At 36.0% G+C, this 19,213-nt stretch overlaps 1 protein-coding gene across 1 annotated transcript; it reads left to right on the top strand.

Annotated features, from left to right (window-relative positions):
• The first annotated feature begins 731 nt into the window (after window positions 1-731).
• LOC130727434 (protein TIC236, chloroplastic-like) lies at window positions 732-19,177 on the top strand. Its single transcript, XM_057578562.1, has 23 exons — window positions 732-2,512; window positions 3,426-3,624; window positions 3,730-3,789; window positions 4,529-4,633; window positions 6,732-6,872; window positions 8,169-8,231; window positions 8,439-8,669; window positions 8,974-9,057; window positions 9,498-9,655; window positions 9,874-10,357; window positions 11,403-11,573; window positions 11,734-11,793; window positions 12,702-12,824; window positions 13,293-13,568; window positions 14,130-14,195; window positions 14,370-14,501; window positions 14,593-15,414; window positions 15,501-15,778; window positions 16,295-16,554; window positions 17,450-17,691; window positions 17,934-18,101; window positions 18,274-18,546; window positions 18,632-19,177. Exons 1-23 carry the CDS (start codon window positions 906-908, stop codon window positions 18,770-18,772), a joined length of 6,144 nt encoding a protein of 2,047 aa, XP_057434545.1. The 5' UTR covers window positions 732-905; the 3' UTR covers window positions 18,773-19,177.
• Window positions 19,178-19,213: the final 36 nt, after the last annotated feature.

Genomic DNA, 19,213 nt, shown 5'->3' with positions numbered 1-19,213 from the left:
GTTTGATTAATCTCAGATAACTTGCACCCAATGATTTAAAATACATTGGAAAAGCACGTTAGTATGGATTACATTCCATCATCAACATTTCACATGATTTCATCATATTATAACTTTGTTTTTGGATAACTTAAAAACATATCATACATTTATGTAAGATCCCACATATTTAATATCAATTAAGAGATAAATAAATACTACAATATTATAGCATAACAATGTCATGTGAATTTTTACTATGAGAATATTTATTTTTTATATTGGAGAATATATTGGTTGCATGACTAGCAATATGACACATTGCAATATGATACAGTTTAGTGGAATGGAATGTTTGTCAATAAAAATGTATTATAATTTGAATATTAATATTTATGAGAATATAAAAAGATAACTCATTATGTACGCATTTACTTCAAATTATTGATGACAAGGTTTTTTGAATAAGCCAATTCATTTGGGACCTAATGATCCATTTTTTTTCCCAATAACTTATTCTTTAAACCATTTTTTTTTGACAGATTATTCTTTAAACCATTATTCTTTAAACATTTAGGTTATGAGATAAGAGCAAATATACTCTATACAGTGCAGCTTGTCATTCCATATGCATTTACACAAGCAACAAAATATTCCTCTTGTCTTGTTCTTTTCTTCTTCTTTTTCTCACCTCATTAACTTGCAATTCAAGTTATATCTCCACCATCAACATCTCACATCACAATCAACAAGCCACTCTCGTCAAAATACAATGTCAATTTAACACTTGTCTTACTCACCACACTTAAACCAATGCACATAAACACAAAACAACATCGAATACACTTTTGAGTTTTCAATGGACTGAGAAGATCAACTTCTTGGTCCCTCTTCTACCTGGCCTATGTGTTCAAGAGGAGGAGACAATGAGCACCTCATTTTTCGGTTTTAAGCTTCATTCTTCTCTGAAATACAGCGACACTATCAACACCAAACATTTGCAGAGAAGGGTGTTCCACAAAAGCAAAAGCTTCACTGTATCTGCGAGACAATGTGACCCAGTAAGGCAAGTTTTTACCTTTTGTGGTCAAAATGTAAATTTGTTGAGGATAAACCTTGTTTCCACAAAAGGGTCTAGGTTGAAATGTACAGGGGGAAAAGAAAAACCACCATTTTCTTCAAGCGTGAGTTTTCTGACCCGTTTGTGGAAAAAAGGGCTTCTTTTGTTTAGGGCCTCTGTTTACATTGTTGTTATATCTGGTTTGTGTCTCTTGGTTTGGTTTGGAAAGAGTAAAGCAAAGGATTATGTTGAAGCCAGTTTATTGCCTTCTGTTTGTTTGGTAATCAGTGAGTACATTCAGCGTGATTTTCAGTTTGGTAAGGTTAGGAGAATCTCTCCGTTGAGTTTAACATTGGAGTCATGTTCATTTGGGCCTCATAAGGAGGAATTTTCTTGTGGGGAGGCTCCTAGTGTTAAGATTCGTCTTCACCCTCTTGCAAGTTTGAGGAGGGGGAAGTTGGTTGTTGATGCAGTTTTGTCAAATCCAAGTATCTTGGTTGTGCAGAAGAAGGACTATAGTTGGTTAGGAGTACCGTCGACGAATGGTGGCGTTCAGAGGCACTTGTCTACTGAAGAAGGGATAGATTATCGTACTCGAATGAAGAGGGTTTCGCGAGAGGAAGCGGCTGTTAGGATGGCAAAAGAAAGGGATGATGCAGCTAGGGAAGCTGCAGAGAAGGGTTACTTTGTTTCAGGGCAGCATTGTGGTCCCTCCCAAGGTGATGATTTAGAGGAGATTGGAAGTCATTCGATAGAAGCCGCTGGCTCCAGACCCTTTTTCTGTACAAATGAGGGGAAGCATGATCATCATATCATGGACACAGATATTGATTATGATATGAACCATGCAGATTTGGAAAAATCATTTGGAGTGAAGTTTCCTGGTTCAGGGCTTAACTCTTGGTCCAGAGTCATGAAAGGGTGTTGGGAGCACAGGTTTAAAAGGAAGGCTACAAGAAGTGACATTTCTGCATCTGGTGTTGCTCTCAGAAGAAGAATTCTTGAATGCAGTGCATTAGCAGCACATACATACTTTTGTGATCGTGATCAATCACATGGAAAGTTTGGGGGGCCTTCAACTTCTTCTGGATGTTTTCATTCTATTAATCATGGCACACATTTGGTAAATAGTGAAGTGGACAGAAGAATACCAGAATCTGTTGCCAGTGGTGATGGTAATAGAGGTGATGATAACCACAATGGAACACAATCCACAGATCTGGAAACCTGGTCTCCATCAGTTAATGAAAATGTTAGTGACCATTCAGATTGCTTAAAAACTGTAAGTGATCTAAATTTACAGACAAGAGGAGAGAGTAATTGTGAGTCTAATGAGGATGTCGCAGAACGTGTAGATGGGGTAAATGTTCTGCAGTCTGAAGGCCGTACTAACACTCTTCCTATTACATTGGATTCTGTTCATTTCAGAGGTGCAACTGTGATGCTACTTGCATACGGCGACAGGGAAGTTAGGTGAGAGCTATTATCATTTATTGTTTGATGCATGAAGTAATGAACACCCCTGTTGACCTACTTATGACTTAATAATATATATGTGCTTAGAGAAGTTAAATTGCTAATGCTGATTGGTCTGTTCTTTAGCAGTATGATAATTGACCTTCTGAAAGTGTGGATATTCAGTTGACATGTTTGATAACTTAGAAGAAAGCTAGGGGTATGAATAACTTGTTATATTGTATTTGTATCTGATCAGAAACCCTCCCAATCCCTGGCATAGGTTGCTTAGAATCCCTTAGTCATTCTATTATCGGTCTTTACATTTAGTTGCTCCTATGTGCCTCTTTCAGGAATTCTAGATTTTCCTTTTTCGTTCTTCTTTTGTTTTTATTATATGCATGTATTTGTGAGTTATACTTGAGCTTCTTCTGGAGAGGCACATGGACATGATATAATTACATTTTTTTCTTATTATATCAAGTACTGAAACTGTTGTTAAGCAAGAATACACTAGTCTAAACCAGTTAATGTTTATAAAGTAATGATGGTTGAAGTTTGTTCTCAATACAAATTGGACATAGCTTTTGCAACATTAGAAAGATTCCCTGGTTTGGCCAGTCATGCTGGTATAGCTTATTGTCTGACCGTTTAACTAGTTATATCACTTGTATCTTGAATTGAATTCATTCCAATGATGCAGAATTTTTTTTAATTTGTTATGAATTGTACTTAATCTTCACGTTTAAAAGGTGCATGTATGAATTTTTTTAGCAGAATCTTTCTCATTATTGAATATAAGCTTGAGCTGGGATTTGAAGTCATAATGGTTGTAAATACAAAAGAGAAGCTTCTCTATTGGAAACTGAACTCTTATTTCGAAAAAAGATAATCTGTGATAGATTTAGATGTTCTTATGTCTTAATTTTAGGGAGATAGAGAATGTCAATGGCCATGTGAAGTTTCATAACGACTACAGCCGTATATATGCACAATTGAGTGGAAATTGCAAGACATGGAGGTCAGGTGTTATATGCGAGGATGGTGGCTGGTTGTCTGCCAATGTTTTTGTTGATACTATTGAGCAGACATGGCATTCTAATTTGAAAGTTGACAATCTTTTTGTTCCGGTAAGGTATATAGTAATTTTAAGTCCAAAATTTGTCATCTTCGTATTATGCCATTTAATTTGTATGGACGCTTATGTATTTTATGTCTGGACTGAGTCAATGCAGCTGTTTGAGAGGATCCTAGAAATTCCAATTAAATGGTCTAAAGGGAGGACCAGTGGTGAGGTGCTTCTCTAACCTAAGTTTTGTTAGTTTCAAAATCTATTGTAAGTGCTGTAAGATTGTTTTTAGTTTCAGTTAGGGGAATGGTTATCTGTGGAATTGTAGTATAGTTGGTAAATAATACTCTTCCCTGATTTTAAGCGTACTATAAGCCTAAAATCTGCTGCCTGAACTGGAAAAATTACTTTTTAGTTAATGGTCCAATAATTGGCTGTTATTTTTTCTTTCGTCAATAGATATCTTCTTTTTGTATCATAACAAAATGAATTTTAACTTTCTGGTTTCAGTGACATGTTTTTGGTTTACTTTTAGGTCCTAGAAACATGCCTTTTCCATTGGATTGGAATTATGACATGGCATCCCTGTTTGTAATCTGATTATTTGGCTATTTAAAATGAAGTTGTGTTATGTCCACTTCCAGCCTTTTTTTACTAGTCATGTGCTCATATGAATAAGTCTTTTGTAATTTATGTTTGTACTGTCAATGGAAGCTCCTTCCTCAACTGTTTCGATATGTAGATTCAACTACACAGTAGATTATTCGACATTGAACTCATGTAATTTCATAGATAAGGAAGTGGTATATCTTTTGGCTTAGGTTGTGGAACTTTGTAGGTTCCATGTTGCATCAAGTTCTTCATCCTGTCTTATACTTATCATAGTAATGGCATGCTGCTACTGGCTAGTTATTCTGGAATTGATATGACTTCCACCTGTTTGATATATTGTTTCCCTATGTTAGGTTCAGTTGTGCATGTCAAAGGGTGACACTTTTCCAAATCTTCATGGACAGCTTGATGTGACAGGATTGAACTTCGAACTATTAGATGCTCCATCGTGTTTTTCTGTATGTCTTCCTTTCATCTGTATTAGAATGCTTTGTGCAGTCCCTTTTTGACATGTTTCATTTGTGATATATTTATTATTCTTTTGAAAGGAAACCGAGCCTTTACATTTATTTTATTTTTGCTTACCAAAAATATACTTTATATCAATGTGACACATGTCTGATGAGCTTTATATATTATGTCTTTTTCTATCATAATGGAAATGTTAGAAGCTTTGGTGTAGCAAGACTGAGCCTGACTTCATGGCTGCTTATGAGAGACAATAAAACAGAATCTTGTCTTAGGATTGTAGATTGTGAAGCTATACTTGTTTGTCTTACAAGCAACTTGTCACTAAGAATCAAAAACATTCTTTTAAAGCCAATACACAGTTTGGTTTTTGAAAGATATGCATTGTGCGCTTGTAGTCCTTATAAGTTTGTTATCTACAAAATAGTCCCCTGCAGTGACGGATCCAGAAATTTTATGTCGTGGGGGCAATATGCGCATAAAAATTTCAAGCAGTAAAAATATAACATATAACTATTAAAAAGTTTGAAGGTTGTCAAAAAAAAACTATTAAAAAGTTTGATAGAATAAAAAATAAACGCCCCAATAAAATTTTAAATATTCACTATTCAATTAGTTTCAGAATATTATAAATATAAATATGTGAATATTATTAATTTATCTTATTATATGTTTACAAACCTTCTTCGCATGAGGTAATTTTTAAGCACGTATCACTTTAACTAACCACCTATTGATATTATCAATTTATAAAACACTATAGCACCTAAGAAAATCACAAAAAGACAATAAAAAACAAACTAGAAACCAGTACTCATTTTTAAAGTGTAACCAAACAAAAAAAACTCAGGACCCATTGACCATTGTCACGGTTTATTCACATTATTAATTGGCAATCCCAGCCTCTTCTATAAAGTGGACAAGTAAAATGTAGTGGATCAACACAACAAAAATTGATCTTTCAATGGCACTAGAGGTAAAATTGACAAAGTATGGGGGCATTCATTAAATATGTGGGGGCATTGTAATGTTTTATTCCTATTTTATGATTTTATGATATAGTATGAAGTACCAGTAAAAAAGACGTGGGGTCATTTGCCCCATATGCTAGCAACGTGGGTCCGTCCCTGGTCCCCTGTAAACACAATCAAGTTTCTATAAACCTTAATTGAAATGCATGCATGGGATGTTGGAGACACGTGTGCACTTAACGTCCCAAATCAGCTTCTTTGTTCGGTTTTTTGAAGGTCTGTTGACGGAAGGCCTAAGTGTATGCTGGTTTGACCTTGCTTCAAACGCTAACGTGATTTCACCTAGCTCAATATATCAACGGAGAAGCTAGAATTTGTCACGTTGAGTTTAATGTAGACCTGATAAGCAAAACTTTGCCACGTTGAACGTGGATCCATGTTGAGTTCAACGGAAATCCAAACCCAAACTAACTTGTTAATACTTGTAGAATTTCAGGGATCATTGTGTACGTAACTAAACTTCCAATGACTAAAAGTGCATAAATATATCTCTCATTGAGAAAATTGTGTACTTACTCTTGTTTCAAAAAGGATTTATAGAGGGCTTTCTGCTCTGAGTTTGTATGACTGGATTTGGGTTGGGAAGGCTTTTGTTCTTGATGTTTTGGTTTATATGAACTTAGTGTTTGATTTCCTGTTTTCTTTCTCCTTGCTCCAAGATGTTCTAAATTTTATATTCAACCGGTGCATATAGTTCACACTTCCTTGGTAATTTAATAGGTCATCTTTGTTGTGTTGTAGATTGTGTTATCCAATAGTCATACAGGGTTCTGGTTTTGGTATCAATATCCTGTTTCAGGTTTACATTAATTGTACTTTTGAGACTTGCGATTGTTGGTACAAATTTTGTTGTTTTAAGTGTCATTTCAGGTAATGAGTACAACTGTATCGAAGTAACTGTTGATTAGTGGTGACTACTGTATTGTCAATCAAATATCAAATATTGATCTGCGACCATACTAAATATATCTCTAGTGGTCACACTTGAGATTAAAATTGTGTTTTTATTCCCTTATGTATTCTGTACTTTGTCTGTTTGTTCACTTTGTTGTTCCAGAACATATCAGCAAGGTTGTGTTTTCGTGGTCAAAGAATATTTTTACACAATGCAAGTGGCTGGTTTGGAAGCATTCCTCTTGAAGGATCAGGAGATTTTGGAATTCATCCTGAGGAGGGGGAATATCATCTTATGTTTCAGGTACTTGTAATCTGATATGTGTTTCTTTGTATGTGAGAGTCGGTTCAGATTATAGGTCTCTCTAACTAAGAAATAATTTATTCAAGAAGTCATCTTTGAAAGTTAGAATATTTTATGAGTGCTTGGAAAGTTCTTCCATAATTTGGAGTCACAATAGACTTGTTTCTGAATGTGATTTCTGTCAAGAAACAACTGGGCTTTAAGCTATTCTTTGTCATCCCTTCATCAAAAAGCCTTTCAGTTTAAAGCGTGGACAATGTATGGGCCCACCTTAGTTTCTGTTGAGAATTTATAAAAAAATTATGAAGATTGCTGGCTGTAAGGATTAAACTATTGAACCCTTGATGGAAGGTACTTTGATGCCATGTCAAGGAACCAACCATCATAAAGCCTCAGGCTATTTTGGATTGATGAAAATGGATAGTATGTGTTAGAAATATAATATAAGAACCATTCAGAATCTTTTACCCAAAAGCTTAAGCTTTTGGGATAATTGGTTCTAGACATGGTATCAGAGCCTCTATTTATTTCAGCACATGGTAGGTGAGCTCGTGCATTGTCCACACTTCAAGCCCAAGTGTGCTCTTGCGTCAGGGGCCGTGTTATAAAAACCATTCATCGTCCTTTTGGGATAATTGGTTCATGACAGTATGGACTATGGAATGACACTACTTACTATTCTTTGGCCTGTTTAGGGTGGAATGGAACTTAATGGAACCTATTTTGTTCCACTCCATCCAATACTTCTATTTTTCTTCCTCTTTGCCTCTGTTTGGAATTGGATCGAACCAACTTAATGTCTACAAATCTCCTTACCATTCGGTTCATTTCCAAACAATGGAATGGAAAACTTTCCTCTGTTCCATCATTAAATACTCAAATAACTGTATGTTAATCTCATTCTATTCCTTTTCCTTAATAATCCCTTAAGCATTCTCTTATTGTTTTAATTTTGAAAGCCTGTATTTTGTATAATCCAACTTGAAGTTCTTCATATTGAACACCTGATCGAGTTCATGTCTGACACTCAGAACCATCCCCATATCTTTCAAAGTTGTGTACTTGTGTCCTAATATAAGATGAATTTCAGTGAGCCTTGTGATGTAAAGTAAACCAGTCTGCTCTTGCCTGATGTGCAAAACTGCAGTTGATATTAATGATATTGCTTATGGAACTGTTTAATGAGAGAGTGTAGTAAAACTCTGTCCAAATGGCAAGACTATTTACAGTTTATTTGACATAGATAGTTGGATTTTTTTCTTCTGCCCTCTAATACTTTGTTCATTAAGTTTCCAGGTACCTGGTGTTGAAGTGAATGCCTTGATGAGAACTTTCAATATGAGATCACTCCTGTTCCCGGTATGTTTTTCTTTAGGTTGGTGCACTAACTTACTTGCATCTGATATAGTGTAGATTTCCCAAAAATTATGTAAAGGTATCTATGACTTGTTCTAGATATTCAAAATTTAGGCATGGCTAACAACTCTAAGGTCAATATCAATTTCCTACCCAAAAAGAGTTTTTTATAATCCAATACAAAACCTTGTATTTTTCATTTCTTTGCAGGTAGCAGGATCAGTAACTGCTCTGTTTAATTGTCAAGGCCCATTGGGTGCTCCTATATTTGTGGGCACTGGAATGGTTTCCAGGACATTCTCTTCTTCACATGTTGAAACTCCTGCATCTGTAGCATCTGAAGCACTTGCTAAATTTAAAGAGATTGGTGCATTGGCAGCATTTGATTGTATACCATTTTCATATGTATCTGCCAATTTTACTTTCAACACCGATAACTGTGTAAGTTGGAAGTGGTATGTTCAGAGTAGTGACTTATTGTTTAAGTATTATGTTTGTTGGAATTTACATAGTCTTGAATTAGTAACTAATTTCAAGTAGCACTAAAACTAGTATTCTAGGAAATGCTTTCATCTTTTTTATTATGCATGTAAATATCACACTGTCGTTAATTCTTTAATGTATATATAATCCTAAGTTTGCAGAGTGATTAGTGAAATCACACAAACAATTTCTCAACTCCTCTCTTAATCTCTTTAAGAATGTTATATTCGGGTAAGTGGTAAACCTTATGCTGCATGCACAGGTCGCAGATTTATATGGAATTAGGGCAAGCCTTGTGGATGGTGGGGAAGTTCAGGGGGCTGGGACTGCTTGGATATGCCCAGAGGTATACATCCTGATAGCATTCGCCATTGTTATGCTTACTTTATGACCCTTTATTTGTTACTATTTCAGAGGGGGGGGGGGGTGAGAAACTTCTTGGATCCAGTAGCTTATTTATGTAATTTCGGATCACCATGTTCACTAATCACTCACTTATGTGCCAATTTGGGGTTTTATCAATAAATATTTGCATTTTCTGACATTTGTTTGCTAATGATGGTAATTCATTCCTTGTGAGCTATATGCCTTCCATAATCCATGTGACACAATGAAGTATATCACACACCAAATGAGTGACTCTCACACTAATCAGGAAATTAGTATGTTCGGTTGATTTGGCTAAAATGAACTTCAGAATATGAATATCTTTTCTGATTTGTTTGCTCTCTCGCTGTTTCTTTCTGGAGTCACCCCCCCTGCTAATGCACATTATTTTGTTGTCAGGGTGAGGAGGATGAGACAGCAATAGATTTAAACTGCTCCGGAAGTTTAGCCCTTGAAAAAATCATGCTTCGTTACGTTCCCAATTATCATAATCTGTTGCCACTTAATTTAGGGGCTATACATGGAGAGTCAAAACTTTCGGGATCTCTTAAAAGACCGTAAGATTATCCTGTTTTAGTTTTGATAATTGTTTTCAATTGATTAAGATTCAGCAATATTATTGCTTATTATATAATCATGCATCTGCTGTTACCTTTCACCCCTTTGTGATCATGTATACATATCTCTTCAAGTTTAGCATGTGCCCATATATTTTTGAATACTTCTTTCCCATCCATTATTGCAATTGTGTTCTCATAATATATTTTTAATGCAGGAGGTTTGATATAAAATGGACTGCACCTACAGCAGAAGGGTCTTTTAGTGATGCTAGAGGAAATCTCATAATCTCACATGATTTCATTATTGTTAATTCTGCTTCAGCTGCATTGGATTTGTATATGAAAGTACGAACATCTTATTCTGATGACTTTTCCCTCAAAAGAGAAGAGTTTCATGTACCAAGAGCCATTCCATTGACTGTTGATGGAGTTGAGTTCGATTTACACATGTGTGGGTTTGAACTCTTCAGTTTGGATACTTATGCATTGGATTCTCTGAGGCCTTTGCTTCTCAAAGGAACTGGTAGAATCAAATTTCAGGGCAAGGTTTTAGAACCTGATTGTACTATGGTGGAACAAAATTTTGACAAAAACAGGCAGCTTGTTGGTGAGGTTTCAATCTCTGGTCTCAAACTGAACCAATTGATGCTTGCACCTCACCTGTCTGGATTGTTGAGAATTTCTCCTCAGTGTATCAAGGTGATGAAGAAGTTTATTTTCCTAAAACATGTTCCATTTTGAGATAATGAATCTGTTTAACAGACTTCTTGGCTTATTGCATTGAAGTATAATCATGGACAAGGATTCTTTTAATCATTTAATTATTTTTAGGTACAAAATCTTGGGCAACGATTCTACTAAAGAATGATTAATTTTGTAAGTAACTTCTAAAATTATGCTCAAACAGCAGTTATTAAGTAACCACTTCTCGAGTAGGAAGAAGATGAAAACATAAATTTTAACATAGAAAACGAATGGCGTCCAAGAGGCGTTGTAGCTAAATTTGAGTAACAAGATTTTAGAGCTAGAATGGTGTTAGGAATTTAGCATATTCTAACTGAGGTACCCGCATCATCCTTCGTCTAGAGATAATATAACTCTCCTTGTTTCTTAGCAATTCCAATTATCTTCCTTGTGACAACATCCTGAAACACACAACGGGAGTAAAAGAAGGTTATGACACAATTTAAATCTTGTGTAGTTTATGAATTGAAATATGATTGTTAGAAAGTTTAGGGACATGAAGCACATTGTTTAGGTGAAGGGAGGGTTGTAATTGAATATTGCCCCATCCAGCAACAAGGAGATGAGAGCCATTTGCTGCATTAATGTGATATTTACCAAAGGAAGGGTAGGACCAGAACTGTGGGTAATAAGGAGTCATATGATCAATAGCACCAAATTATAATCCAGTTTTTTTTTTTCAAGAAGTGAAAAAGTTGAAGTCTTTACGATAAAAATCTTCTTGAGCATGAAACTAAGAATGGTTTTTCAGTGGTCTAACCTTATGATTTTTGTTATTTTTTGAGAAATGATTGATATCAACATATAGTTGAAGTCTAGGTCAACTTACCCCCTTGTGAATTACTTTCTTATGCGATTATATTGGCTTTATTTTGTGAAGAAGTAGACATCTTTATGTCTGTAAATTTTTGCCATCTTTGTGGGAGATAATTTCAGATTGTTTGGCTCTATTCTATATACATGTCAGTTAATCTAACATCCGTTTTGTATTGGAATACAGTTGGATGCCTCTGGTAGGCCTGATGAAAGTCTTGCAGTGGAGTTTATTAGCCCACTAGAGCCCAGTGACCAAGATGGTCTGCGAAGTGGGCAGCTATTGTCAATTTTCCTTCAGAAGGGGAAATTGAGGGCCAATGTAGGTTTCCAACAATATCATTCAGCTAGCTTGGAGGTACTACATTCAAACATTGGGTCCAGTTTTGAATCTAGAATCAAGTTCTGCTTGTTTCTCTCCTGGCATATTCTTGGGTCACTTTATACTAGACCAGAAGTTAATATTAAAAATCATTCTTTTCCTTCTTTTTTCTTTTTTTGCTTATGTATACTTGTAGATACAGAATTTTCCACTAGATGAGCTGGAGCTTGCTTCTCTCAGGGGAACCATACAGAGGGTAAGCCCTCATATTTACCATTTTGACTTTTTTGTATCTCTATTATCCTCATCCTTTGCTGTACCGTCGTATACACATGAAGTTGACCCAGTTTTATCAGAGGGAGATGAGACAAGGTTTTCACCATTCTGTTTTATAGGAAAAAATTTCTTCAGGTTTGGCCCTGGATTTTTTTATAGCTAGTGAATGTAAGGGGTAGACTTTGTGGCCAAGCAGTGATTATTAGTAGTTAGTAACAATCTCGAAATCTTAATCTGCTAGAAGACAGCCAAGCAATGGTTATACTTATATTACTTAATAACTTAATATCATGCCCATTTGTGTAAAAGATCATTGGACTTAAAGGATGGAGGCAAAACAATAGGTTCTAATCCATGTGAAGGACAACATCCCAAAATCTCAAGCTGTAGGAAAAGGCCCAAAAATATTTTTATTCATACGAGAAGAAGTACCCTTACCTGCGATGGTGTAAAAAGAATCTACTTTTATTTAGTTATTTATAACATAACAGTTTTCCTCTTTTTATATTTGAAAACTGACATCAAACCATAATTCATAGAAATAAAATTCCCTAAAAGTAGGAATTGGATGTAAGAGATGGGCTTTGTGGTTACTTTAATGTTTAAAATGGTGACTATGTCCTATATTTGAAAAAGAAAGTGAACAGAAAATGGGAACTCTCCTTTCTGTAATTGTGTAGATATTTACTAGCAATATGTAGATAGAGGAGAGATGGACGGTTGCATAAGTTTTAGGGTAGATTAATTCTAATGTGAAAATTTGAATTTTCTATCAATTTTGTTGCTGCCTTTTCTTTTCAGTCCTGCTTTAATCATGACTTGGTCAAGGAGTTGTCATGTAATGAAAATAATATATGGTGTTTTAGGCTTGTGGCATTTTCTTTTCAGGCAGAAATCGAGTTTAATCTTAAAAAAAGAAGGGGACATGGAATCCTATCTGTACTTCAACCAAAATTCAGTGGTGTTCTTGGTGAAGCTCTAGATGTGGCAGCTAGGTGGAGTGGAGATGTCGTGAGTACCTAAGACCATTCTTGTACTTTTCATCTGATTTGAGTTACCAATTACCACTTTTTGCTCTCCAGTCTCCAGAGAATTAACTGAGAAGTCTGTTTGGCCAGAGTTGGCCATGAGCATATGGAGGCGTGTGTGGTTGTGTTTTTCTTCTAGTTGTTTACCACTTATTTATCATTTGACAGGTTCTAATCTTCCAGGATTCTCATCTTTTAATAATTGAGTCATTGGAATTGCCCTTTAATATTAACAAAAACCGTTAGTGCTCGGTTGAATAACTTCTACGATGAATCATAAGATTGTTTATAATGGCAATACTTCAATGACTTCCGTTTTGTGAACTCAATGTTTTGTTGTAGTAATGATGCCATTATGCTTTGGTACATGGCACTGCTAAAACTGTTCTGATACTGTGCTTGACACTATGTATTTGTGATACTGATTGTCTGTTGATGTACTATTGTTCAGATCACCATTGAAAAAATTATTTTCCAGCAAAGCTACAGTCATTATGAACTTCAAGGTGAATATGTGTTGCCTGGCACTCTCAACTGTAACCCTGTTGATGGAAAAGGGAATGGCTTTTTAAATAGGCTAGTGTCTGGCAATCTTGGTAGTGTTGTATCCTCCATGGGCAGATGGAGAATGAAACTTGAAGTTCGTAAAGCTGAAATTGCTGAGATGCTTCCTCTTGCAAGGCTTCTTTCTAGAAGTACAGATCCTGCAATTGTTTCAAGATCAAAGGTTGGATTTAGCTTTATATGTCTTTGGTGGTTAGATATAGTGATAATTAATTTTAGGATTATAGTCATAACGTTGATTAAGATACCTAGCTAATGACTATCCTTACATATAGGCATAAACTCATAATTGATTTTTTCTTTTAAAAATTTCAAATTTATTTGAATATACTTTGACTTCCATGCCCCTCCTCCCCCACTCCCATTGTGTCTGCAAGTAGCTAACCCCATCTAGTGGGATAAGCCTTGACTGTGGTTGTATTGTATTGTCTGCGAACCTGCATGATGAAATTATAGGATTTAGCCTTTAAGGTATAAAAAGAGGAAAAAAGAAAACAGAATAAAAATGTATCAATATAATATATTGGATATGATCTTATATAAGACAAAACACTTCATTGCTTGTAAGTTATTTACTACATATATAGAGACATTGAGTGGAAGATAATAGTCTAATGTTTGTTGTTGTATCCTTCGCCTAAAATTCCGTTGTTCATCCTGTATGTTAATTTTTTGAAGAAAAAAAGATACTGATTATGCATGTTTCCATGTCACTTGTCCGTAGGATTTTTTTATTAAAAGTTTGCAGTCAGTGGGGATATATTCGACAAGCCCTGAAGAACTGCTTGAGGTATTATCAAAAGATCTTTGTATATTATTTTCCTTTCAACAGCAACAATACTTGATGCTTCTGAGCTTGTGCTCATAACTTGAAGTGTGCATGTGATATTTATTTTATTTGATCCTAATGATATTCACAACAAAAGCTGAAGTTTCATCTTCATTTACGGTATTCAACTCGCAGATAATAAGGAGGCATACTGCCCCATCATATGATGTTGTCCATGAAGATTTAAGTCTGCTCGGTTTATCTGAACCCAAAGGATACTGGCATGGTTCTCTTGATGCAAGTGGTGGAGGGAGTGGAGACACCCTGGTAAAAATTATCTTTGTTTTACTGAGACTCGGCAGAAATCATCTTCTTTTTGAATACTGGCATTTAAAGTTTTTATTTGATATCATTTCAGGCAGAGTTTAATTTTCATGGCGAGGATTGGGAGTTGGGAGACTACAAAGCTCAGCGCGTCGTGGCAGTAGGTGCTTACGGTAATGATTATGGTCTGCACCTGGAGAATTTTTTTATCCAGGAGGATAATGCCACCATTCATGCTGATGGAACTTTGTTAGGGCCTAAAACCAACCTTCATTTTGCTGTCTTAAATCTTCCTGTTAGTCTAGTCCCAACTATAGTTCAGATCATTGAATCTACAACAACAGATGTTGTCCATTCTTTGCGGCAATTGTTAGCACCCATTAAGGGTATCTTGCATATGGAAGGAGATCTTAGAGGAAGTTTAACAAAACCAGAATGTGATGTGCAAATAAGGCTCCTAGATGGTGCCATTGGTGGAATAGATCTTGAACGAGCAGAAGTTGTTGCTTCTCTAACCTCAACCAGCCGGTTTCTATTCAATGCAAAGTTTGAACCTGTAATACAAAATGGTCACGTGCTAATTCAAGGAAGTATTCCTGTTACTTTTGTTCAAAATAACAAGTTACAACAAGATGCAGAATTAGATAATAGTAGGGCTACTTGGAGTCCTGATTTGGTGAAGGAGAAGAATAAAGTGGCCGCCGATGATGCCAGAGACAAGAATGTTTCTAAAGACAGAAATGAAAAAGGTTGGAATTCTCAATTATCAGAAAGCCTTAAAGGTTTAAATTGGCAAAGTTTAGATGTTGGAGAAGTCAGGGTCGATGCTGATATAAAAGATGGGGGAATGATGCTGGTAGCAGCTTTATCTCCTTATGCCAATTGGCTTCATGGAAATGCCGATGTCAAGCTTGAGGTGGTTGAGTTTAATACAAAATTTTTATATATATTTTTGTTTCATTATTACTTCTCTAAATCTTATCATCTGGATTGAGTTAATAGGTCAGAGGTACAGTTGATCAACCATTGCTTAATGGACATGCATCATTCCGCAGGGTGTCTATATCTTCACCAGTGTTCCGAAAGCCACTGACCAACTTTGGTGGAACTGTTAACATTAAATCAAACAGGTTTTCTATCATCTCACTGGAGAGCAGACTGGGCAGAAAAGGAAAGCTTCTTGTAAAAGGGAACCTTCCTCTCAGAACTAGAGAGGCAGCCCTTCATGACAAGATTGAGTTGAAGTGTGAAGTTCTAGAAGTGCAGGCAAAAGATATAAGGTTTCTTTCTTAACTTGTTGAAGAAAAGGACCAAGTTATGCCTTATTCATTGGTGTGTGTAGCTTATGTAACCATTAAGCCTAAAACATTACTGCCTTCTGGCATAATGTAACTTTTTTGTTGAAAAGTCTTATATTGACTAGAGATATGGCCAGATAAGTGTTTAGAAAGGGTAGAGAAACTCTCACTTCTGAACTAACTTTTGGGGTAGAGTTAGGTCTAACCCGAATTCTAATATGGTATCAGAGTCTATCCTAGATCCATTTATTGAAGACCAGCCACCTGCAGATGTTCATTCTTGCAAATTCGAAACTCCAGATGTCCAGACCTAGGCATGAGGGTGTGTTTGTTGAGAAGTCCCCCATGAACTAGAGATATGGCCAAATAAGTGTTTATAAAGGGTCGGGCAACCCCCATCCCTAAGCTAGCTTTTTGGGTAGAGTTAGGTCTAACCCGAATTCTAATGTTTTTGTTTACACATGATCTTTATTGAAACAAATATCTTGCTTTTTTCAGTGGCCAGGTCGACTCCCAGGTGGAAATAACTGGTTCCATTTTGCAACCAATCATTTCTGGAAATATTAAACTTAGTCATGGAGAAGTATATTTGCCCCAAGATAGGGGTAGTGGTGGTGCCTCTAATAGATTCACTTCAAATAGGTCTGTGCTTCCTGCTGGTGGTGTTAGTCAAGCATTTGCTACAGGATATATGTCACGGCATTTTGGCTCAGGACCTGCTTCTTTGACGACCAGAAATTCTCAGTCCTCTAGCCCTGGTAATACTGCACCTGTTTATCAGTTTAGCATGTGTCTGTTTCCTTATGATATATCTATAACCAAAATTGATAAGTTCTCACTTCACTTTCCACAACATTAGTATTGCCTACATTTCCTCATTGATTGATGATATTAAATGCCTTGTTTTTAACACTCCTAAACCAAAGACTTGAGATGACTACAATGCTTTCTTGCATTTGACTACAAGAAATTATGCTATTAATATTTTGGAGGAAACAAGAATGTTAGATTGTAAAGTGTAAATCAATTAATACTTTTATGGATCCCAATGTAAAACTTCTGCCAAATCAAGGGGGGGCTATTTAGACCTTGGATATATCAGAGCCTAGTCGGAAAGTTGAATTATCTTAACTTTAACTAGGCTCAACATCTTTTGCTGCAAGTGTAGTGTGAGCCAATTTCTTAATTTTCCTTGTGGAATTCATTGGGATACAATAGTTGGAATCTTGAAATACATTAAATTTTATCATGCGAAAGGGTTGACCTATGACAGTAGAGGTAATTTTGATATTGTTCCTTATACAGATGCAAAATAGGTCGGCTGTCGAAGTAATAGGTGATTAACTTCAGGTTATTTGTGTTCTTATTAGAGATAACCTCATTGCAAGGAAGAGCAAGAAGTAGAACATAGTTCCTGGTATTCATATTGCAGTCTAAAGAATAAAAGAATACTGTCAACTAATTTTGACTGTGCTAATGTAATTCATTGTATACCTTAGGATATGCCAGGATCAATCATCTGATTGATTGATCTTACTTATGTGCCAATGTTGTTGATTAATGAGTTGAGTTGATCATGTTATATTTTTCAGAATAACTGTTCTTTTAGTATACTATGATACTTATCGTCTAAAAAAATAAATCACATGGCAGTCAATGAGTCAACTCATGTAGAAAAGGACAGGGAGCAAGTGCAGATAAAACCACACAGAGAATTCCACCTAAGTGATTTGAAGCTAATGCTTGGACCTGAGTTGAATATAGTTTATCCTTTGATTCTTAAATTCGCTGTTAGTGGGGAGCTTGAGTTGAATGGTATCGCCCATCACAAATATATAAGACCTAAGGGTACACTGGTATTCGAGAACGGTAAAGTTGAGCTTGTTGCAACACAGGTTCGTGTAGTGTTTTATTTTTCAACTCATGAATATTAGCTTCCAGTTCCTCCGAGGTTAGGAGCCTGTTTGCATGTAGACCAAAGAACACTTGTTGGAGCTTATCTAGTGCTTTTTCTAATAGATAAGCTCCAATAAGTGCTCTTTGGTCTGCATGCAAAAGAGATTTAGGTCTACTTTGGTTCGGCTTCTAACATTTTTTTACCCATTGTTTATTTTGATAAAATCCATTTCAAATGAAGGTGAGGTTAAAGAAAGAGCATCTGAACACTGCGAAGTTTGAGCCTGAGTATGGACTAGATCCTATGCTAGATTTAGCCTTGGTTGGATCTGGGTGGCAATATAGGATTCAAAGCCGGGCTAGCAATTGGCAGGACCCTGTGGAACAGGATGCTCTGTCACATATTGAGGTAAAGATACTACTATCCATTAGCTTGATTCATTTGGAGCCCAGAACTTGGTCTTGTGTCCAACTATTTTTAGTTTGTGAAGTCAGCCAATAGTTTCATTTGGGAAAGATCAACGCTCTCATGATTTGATCATTAGGAAGCATGGTGTTATTAATTGTTTTCACCTGCGCAGGCTGCCAGAAGGTTTGAGAGTCAGTTAGCAGAAACGATTTTGGAAGGCAATGGCCGACTTGCATTTGAAAAGCTTGCAACTGCTACTCTTGAAAAGTTAATGCCGCGAATAGAAGGGGAGGGAGAATTTGGCCAGGCCAGGTGGAAGCTAGTGTACTCACCTCAGATACCAAGTTCAGTTTCTGCTGATCCTGCTGCAGATCCTTTCAGGTTACTTGCCAGTAATTTATCATTCGGTACAGATGTTGAAGTCCAGCTTGGGAAACGTCTTCAGGTAATAATAGAATTAAGTTATGTTTCAAAGCTTTGCTTCTTCCCAAGATCTGGGTCCAAAAACTTATCAGCTGTTTTTGTTGCAGGCTAGAATCTTGAGGCAAATGAAGGAGTCAGAGATGGCAACACAGTGGACCTTGAGCTATCAACTTACAAGTCGTTTGCATTTGCGCCTACAGTCCGCCCCATCCAAGTGCATTTTTTTCGAATACTATGCTCCATTCTAAGATTGACAATGCTATCTGCTAGAAATCTTCCTATTACTTAAAAAATGTAGAAGTAAATCCATTCAATATTGTTTACTAACAACATTCAATACTTTCTTTTAGTAATTAGGAGAATTAGTAAAAGAAACAAGTGGGAGGATCTAGCATTATTGTTTTAGGCAAATGCAGCTTAAATACGTACATTCCATACTAAACTTACCTCACATATTGGTTTGAAGGAAAGGGGAATCTTCAGGGTACTCTTCTATGTGTAAAATATTATTTTTCTCAAATTGAGTAGGTGCTCATATTTGTATAGAAATCAATATCAATGACAGAAACTTTAGCACGATTAGATAGGATGAAGATAAAGTTTAGCTGTGTAAGAGAGGTGTATCTTTCAGCCTCACCAGCCTCGTGTAGTACAAATATAAAATGTCTCATGTCTTCATATTAATGTGA

Source organism: Lotus japonicus, chromosome 1 (genome assembly GCF_012489685.1).
Source record: "Lotus japonicus ecotype B-129 chromosome 1, LjGifu_v1.2".
Taxonomy (NCBI): domain Eukaryota; kingdom Viridiplantae; phylum Streptophyta; class Magnoliopsida; order Fabales; family Fabaceae; genus Lotus; species Lotus japonicus.
This window is presented reverse-complemented; position numbering and strand designations above follow the sequence as displayed.

What these genes read in the sequence shown, in the direction of transcription:
- LOC130727434 (XM_057578562.1), top strand. Translation starts at nt 906, where the DNA reads ATGAGCACCTCATTTTTCGGTTTTAAGCTTCATTCTTCTCTGAAATAC. An exon ending in TACGGCGACAGGGAAGTTAG is followed by an intron (nt 2,513 to 3,425) that starts GTGAGAGCTATT and finishes TCTTAATTTTAG; the next exon opens with GGAGATAGAGAATGTCAATG. An exon ending in ATGCTCCATCGTGTTTTTCT is followed by an intron (nt 4,634 to 6,731) that starts GTATGTCTTCCT and finishes TTGTTGTTCCAG; the next exon opens with AACATATCAGCAAGGTTGTG.